The 7,002-nt window shown below is 33.7% G+C and overlaps 1 protein-coding gene across 1 annotated transcript; it reads left to right on the plus strand.

Annotated features, from left to right (window-relative positions):
• Nucleotides 1-1,342: 1,342 nt before the first annotated feature.
• LOC113496153 lies at nt 1,343-4,104 on the plus strand. The gene is made up of 2 exons (XM_026875283.1): nt 1,343-3,151; nt 3,249-4,104. Exons 1-2 carry the CDS (start codon nt 2,299-2,301, stop codon nt 3,407-3,409), a joined length of 1,014 nt encoding a protein of 337 aa, XP_026731084.1. The 5' UTR covers nt 1,343-2,298; the 3' UTR covers nt 3,410-4,104.
• Nucleotides 4,105-7,002: the final 2,898 nt, after the last annotated feature.

Raw genomic sequence — 7,002 nt, forward strand, 5'->3', positions numbered from 1 at the left:
AAAAAAGTAAGTAATTATCTGTTTTTCTAATACGATTTCATTGATTTTTTTTTCTAAAATATTTAAATCAACCAATCAATCGTAGTAAGATAAGATAAAATAAAATTATTTGTATTCATGTCTGTGACAATAAAAGCCCTTCGTTAAAATTTAACTTCATTTAACAAAGTTCTGTAGAGATGCATACAATTAAAAAAATCGAAAAATAAGGTCATAAAGAGGTTTCACTTCGTATGGGTACAGCCAAGTTTGTTGATTCTCCATTCCATGTAACGTGAAATTGCTGTCATATAATAATAATAATCCCATAAAAAAGTTATCAAGTTTATCTCAGTAGTTTTTATTTGAAGACGGTTGTACGTTTTTGTACTTAAAAAAATATTATTTACCCACACGCCCTATGAACAAAAAAGTGGAAGATAGGTAAACTGCTCACAACACCGCCCAGCCATCGCGACACTTTTTGAAAACGTTCAGTAGGTACCATTACCATCATCTTAAAAACAGCAAATAAAAGGTTTTTGCATGTGAGCTTTAAATTGATGTCTTTTTTCTGGGTTTGTTGGTATAGTGGTAACCTATCTAGTTCATTACCATACGAACCGTTGGTTAACCTATTTCATTTCTTCATTTTGTCTACCTAGCTATCATCGATCATTCCGATATAGTTTTAAAAGGTGGACTACTAGTAATATGGTCCTGTTTCACCCTTTAAAGAAGTATAAAAACCGTTGAATAATACCTACATCTCCTAATGGAAGAAATAATTTAAATTAACGTTAACATTATAAAGACTTAAAACGTTTGAGATGGTATCAGTCTACAGAAAGCGGTTTTATCTTCAACCTGTTGCTCTAAAGCTTGCGGTTGCGACGTCTTGATGTTGTCCTGTCTATTTCTTTAAGTGAATGAAAAGATCATAATTACCTATTATTTGGTAATCTGCGAAAACTTTAGAGTAAAGTTTTCATAAGAGTGACTTATATGCTGTAAAATTGATTCTCAAAATGTACTGAACAAAATTTCCAAAAAAAAAATGAGTCATCACGATTCTCGAAATAAAGGTGAAGGTATTTTTTTTAATCGCATTCTGTCTGAAACTGAGGAGACAGTGGCTAAGCTGCAACTGCACAAATAACAACTGACAACCAGACAACAGGTAAATCTGTGGGTTTGTGACCATCTATGTCATAAGGAGTTTCGGAAAGCACGTCTAGTTGTGGATCCCGACTTATTACGGGTAGTCAGATGCTGGAAAGTCTACTAACCAGACCTACTAAGGGATATCGTATTACCCCGGAAACTGGGTTGATGCGGTCAAATGATAGATAGGCAGTCGTTCCTTGTGTAGTGTAAGTATTAAGTATATCTATGTATGTAATAATGATCTAATGTGTAACCAATCTTACCTTTTGTGTACTCCACGTGTAACCTCATTTTTACTGTATTTAATCATTGCTTTATTATAATTAAATCGCAGTCATACCTGAGATCTCGTAGTTTCAATGTGTTTTCTAACACCTCCCGTACATGGCGACCCTGCCAGCTGTCCGCGCGAGTCGGTTATTTGAGACGGTGCATACATAAATGGAGTGGAACTTTTATTGGATTAATTGATTTGGTTGCTACGGGACTCAGAAATAATTAAAAGTGATGACTATGGCGCAGTTACAACAAATCGGTTGCACTTACGAGTTGGACGCTTCAATTCTTGTGTCGTACAAAATAACTGAAAATTTACTATGGGTAACCAAAAATCTCAAGAAGTAGTCATCGCTCAGAATGCTGCTGGAGGTGTTAACCAAGCTACGACGGAGGAAATACAGCAGCATATGTCGACCACAAAAATACTGCTGTGCGTTATAATATTATTTTTATGTCTGGGGCTACTGTATCTTGCCTACAGTACTTATAAGAAGTGCCATTTGCGATGGATATCAAGGCAAATAAATAGAGCTACACTGAGGGATTCTTTTTTCCGACGACCAGCGGCGACTCCCGGGCGTCTTGACAGAGAGGCGCAGCAGGCTCCGAATAAACTTTATCCAGGAGTTGTTTAGTGAAACGATCTGTTAAAGTGATTAAATGTGCGGTATCCAATAAGTGCTTCACAGTGCGGTTAAAAGTGCGTTTTCGTAAATATATCATACTGCTCGGGCACTAGTTAAAATAGGTAACGTCTTAATATATGGGAGTAAAATTAAAATATATAATGGACATATTATTTAATGGACTTTAGTGTTATTAATAGTTCATGTTTACTCAAATAATGCATCATCAGCGTTTGTGTGGTAAGTTATGGCAATTACTTTACAGTCGTTATATAATGAATTAAAAGAGATCAGAACTTATTTAATAAAAATAGGCCCAAAGAGAAGACAAGGTCATATTTTAGAAAGCAAACTAAGTGAAGCTAATATAGTGCATGAGCAATTTGAATGCTGGTTAAATACATATAAGTCAAAATTAAGAAAGGACGACGATGATGATCCAGTTGTGCATAGTTTTTGTAAACAATTTTTAACGTTATTTAATGAAATTGTAGATTTATGTCAAAGCGATAAAAATTCCGAAGATTTTGTTACAATGAGTACTTTTGATTTAAAGACTGCCTTGAACTTATTGCCCTGTATGACAGATACAGAGGCTAATACGAAGCAATTAATTGACAATATAGAATATTATAACTCTCTATTGGACAAGGATGTATGTAAGAAAAATTTGATTAATTTTGTCTTAAAAAGTAGATTGTCTCAAGCTGCAAAATTAAGGTTGAATTCCAGTTATGCAAGTGTAGATGATTTAATTACGGATATGAGAAAAGAACTATTACCTCGAAAATCAGCAACTGCAATTTCAAGTAAATTAGAACATATTAAGCAAAATGATTTATCTATTTCAGATTTTGGAAACCAACTATCAGAATTATTTGTTGACCTTACAATTTCGCAAGCGAACGGCAAGTCAGAAAATTACAGCATTTTAAAGCCATTAAATGAAAATATAGCTATCAAAAAATTCGCCGACGGCTTGCGAGATCGTAGGCTCAGTACTATTATTGCTGCCAGGAATTTTAGCACTTTGAAGGACGCAATCCAGGCTGCCATGGATGAGGAGGTCACCACCGCGTCGGGTTCGGGCGAAATTATGGGTATGCATAAAACTTTTTATTCTTATCATAACAGAGGACAAAAATATAATTTTAGAGGAAATCGAGGAGGCTTCTACAACTCAAACTCTTCATATAGAGGACAAGGACGAGGTTTTCGAGGAAATCAGCGAGGATGGTATCAGCAGGTCACGACCCGAGGTGCACCGACGCGAGGACATCGGTTCAGCGGTCAACAATATAGAGGTAAGTCCACAAGAAAACAAGGGATATGTCAACAACCTAATGTTAACGTTATAGATGAAGAAAGTTTTTTAAATTCATTGCCTAATACAGAGCCCCAAAGTTCACAATCGAATGTGACTGAAACATTTTTTCGTGACCAATAATAAGCAACATTCAATTTTATCATGCGATAGTGATTTTTTTACATGTTTTTCAGTAAATGGAAAATTATTTTCATTTTTGGTAGATTCTGGTGCATCTTTAAGTGCAATTAAATATAGTTACGTAATTGGCCTAAATTTAACTTTGCATAAAGAAGACATTACTATAAATGGTCTTGGGGGCAAAGTCCGTGCATTAGGGTACGTGTATCTACAATTGAGTAGTGATGATGTAACTATTAGTCATAAGTTTTATGTTTTAAATACATTGCCTATTACATCAAACGGTATCATCGGTCGAGACTTTTTAAGAAGATTTAGATCTGTTTTGAATTTCGATACAAATATTTTGACTTTGCGTGATACTATAAATCGAACGATTACTTTACCAATTACAACTAAAAGTAATAACTTATTAGAAGTTTCGGCTAGGAGCGAGTCTATTCACTATATTCAGACACAGTTTGAAGAAGAATGCGTAATTTGTTCGACTGAATTACAGGATGGTGTTTATTTAGCTAGTTCCATTGCTTCTCCTGTTAAAGGTGTTTTACCTATTAAAATACTAAATACAACAGAAAATAATGTAACGTTATCAACATTTAATTTTGATATTCACAAATTAAGCGATTACAATATTTGTTCATTTGATAAAATAGAAAATAAGGCAGACAGAGTTAAACAATTATTTTCTTATGTTAATTTTTCTCATATGAATGACGAGGAACAAATATCTATTGGAAATTTATGTGCCAAATATGCGGATATTTTTTATTTACCGGGAGATAAGTTGAGTACCACTGATATTTATACTCATACCATAACTTTAAAACCAGGCACTACACCATTCTTTTCAAAACAGTATAGATTACCACATGCCCAGAAACATGAAGTTAAGCAACAAATAGATGAAATGGTCAAAGAAGGCATAGTTGAGCCAAGTAAAAGCGAATGGTCAAGCCCTGTGCTATTAGTTCCGAAAAAATCAGACACAACCGGTGCTAAAAAATGGCGATTAGTCATTGATTACAGAAAATTGAATAATTGCATAGTAGATGATAAATACCCTTTACCAGACATAACCGAGATATTAGAATCCTTATCTGGTAGTATTTATTTTAGTCATTTAGATCTACACCGAGGATATTATAATGTAAAATTAGATGAAAACAGCCGTAAATTTACCGCATTTGCGTCTGGTCAGTTCCAAATGACTCGGATGCCAATGGGGTTAAAAACAAGCCCAAGTTCATTTTCTCGGATGATGAATGTGGCTCTAGCAGGTCTCACTTATGAGAAATGTTTGATATATTTAGATGATTTAATTTGTTTTGGCAGAAATCTAGACATCCATAATAAAAATCTACAAGATGTTTTCGAAAGATTGCGGAAAGTTAATTTAAAATTGAACCCTTCTAAGTGCGATTTTTTAAAGAAAGAAATATTGTATCTCGGTCATGTGATATCTAATAAGGGTATACAGCCTGATCCAGAAAAAATAAATACAGTGAAAAATTATCCACGTCCAAAAAGTTGTGACGAAGTAAAGAGATTTGTAGCTTTCGTAAATTATTATAGAAAGTTCATACAAAATTTTGCAGAAATTGCTTACCCTCTAAATGCACTTTGTAGGAAAAATGCTTGTTTTATATGGGATCAAAAATGTCAGCAGGCTTTTGAAACTCTGAGAGAAAAAATTATCTCTCCTCCCATTTTACAATATCCTGATTTTTCAGAAGAGAATAATTTTATTATCCAAACAGATGCGTCAAATTATGCGATAGGAGCAATCTTAGCAAATAAAGATGGGCGACCAGTAGCTTTCGCAAGTAGGAGTCTAAATAAAGCGGAAAAAAACTATCCTGTAATAGAGAAGGAACTATTGGCCATAGTGTGGGCAGTTAAATATTTTCGTCCATATGTGTATGGTCAATATTTCAAAATTCGCACAGACCATAGACCTTTGGTTTATCTTTTCAATATGAAAGATCCGTCAACAAGATTAATGAAATTCAGACTTGCTTTAGAAGAATATAATTTCGATGTAGAGTATGTCAAAGGTTGTAATAATAACGCGGCAGATGCTTTGTCACGAATATCGTTAAATGAACTTAAAGAAATGCACGACAATGTAGTAAATGTTTTAACGCGAGCTCAAGCTAGGAAACTTAGAGATTCCTCTGTTGATATAGTACCCTCAGACGATTGGCCTGATCAACCAAAAGTCGTAGGGATACATATAAAACCAAAGGAATCCGTAGAGTTAGTATTTACTGACGTCAAAAAATATACTAAAATGAAAAACGAAGGTATTATAAGTCATGACAGTGAAGTATTGTGTTATGCAAACAGTAAGAGAACGATTTACATTAAATTTTTAGATTCTCAATCACGTATTACACGAGGTGAATTCGTGAGAGAACTAGATAAAATGTGTAAGGAAATAAATGTTGAGGATGTATGTATAGTTAAAAGAAACGGTAATGAAGTTTTTATTAATAGTTTATTAGAAGAGATCAATAAAATGAAAGATAGGTCCGGACCACGCTTATCTATTATAAAAGATGTAGCAACAGTAAATGAGAAAGATGACAGGCGAGTAATATTAAATGACTTCCATCTCTTACCCAGTAGTGGCCATGCTGGTATGAGGAGGATGTCAAATAATATTAAAAAATATTATTATTGGCCTGGTATTGATAAAGATGTAAGAGACTTTGTGAAACGTTGTGATGTATGCCAACGACAAAAACATTCTACACCAATTAAAGAACCAATGAATATCACAACAACAGCCAATTCGGCATTTGAAAAAATATTTTTAGATCTTGTCGGTCCTTTAGAAACTGATAATGAAAATTTCTCATACATTCTAACTTTACAATGTGAGCTTAGTAAATACGTTGAGGCATATCCCTTAGTTTCCAAAAAGACAGACGAAGTTGCAAGATCCCTAGTTAATAATTTTATTCTTAGATACGGAGTTCCCAAGGAGATAGCAACTGACAGAGGTAAGGAATTTATATCATCTACATTTCAGGAAATGTGTAAATTATTGCAAATTAAACAGTTGCATTCTACAGCCTATCACCATCAAAGTATAGGTGCATTAGAAGTGTCTCACAAACATTTGAATTCTTTTCTTAGAATACATACTGATAAACACCCAGAGACATGGAGCAAATGGCTTCCTTTCTGGTGTTTTGCATATAATACTTCTGTGAACTCTGAAACACACTTTACGCCTTACGAATTAGTATTCGGCAAGAAGTGTATTCTACCAAGTAATTTGAATAAAGACATAGTAGAACCAATTTATAATTATGAAAGTTATCCATGTGAACTAAAATATCGTATACAGCTTTCACAAAAAGAAGCAAGGGACAATTTACTTTTTAGTAAACTGAAAAGAAAAACAACCTATGATAAATATACTAATCCTATAACATATAATGCTAATGACCTAATATTAATTAAAAATGAAGGCGGTAACAAATTTGATGACGT

Source organism: Trichoplusia ni, chromosome 7 (genome assembly GCF_003590095.1).
Source record: "Trichoplusia ni isolate ovarian cell line Hi5 chromosome 7, tn1, whole genome shotgun sequence".
NCBI classification, from domain to species: Eukaryota; Metazoa; Arthropoda; class Insecta; order Lepidoptera; family Noctuidae; genus Trichoplusia; species Trichoplusia ni.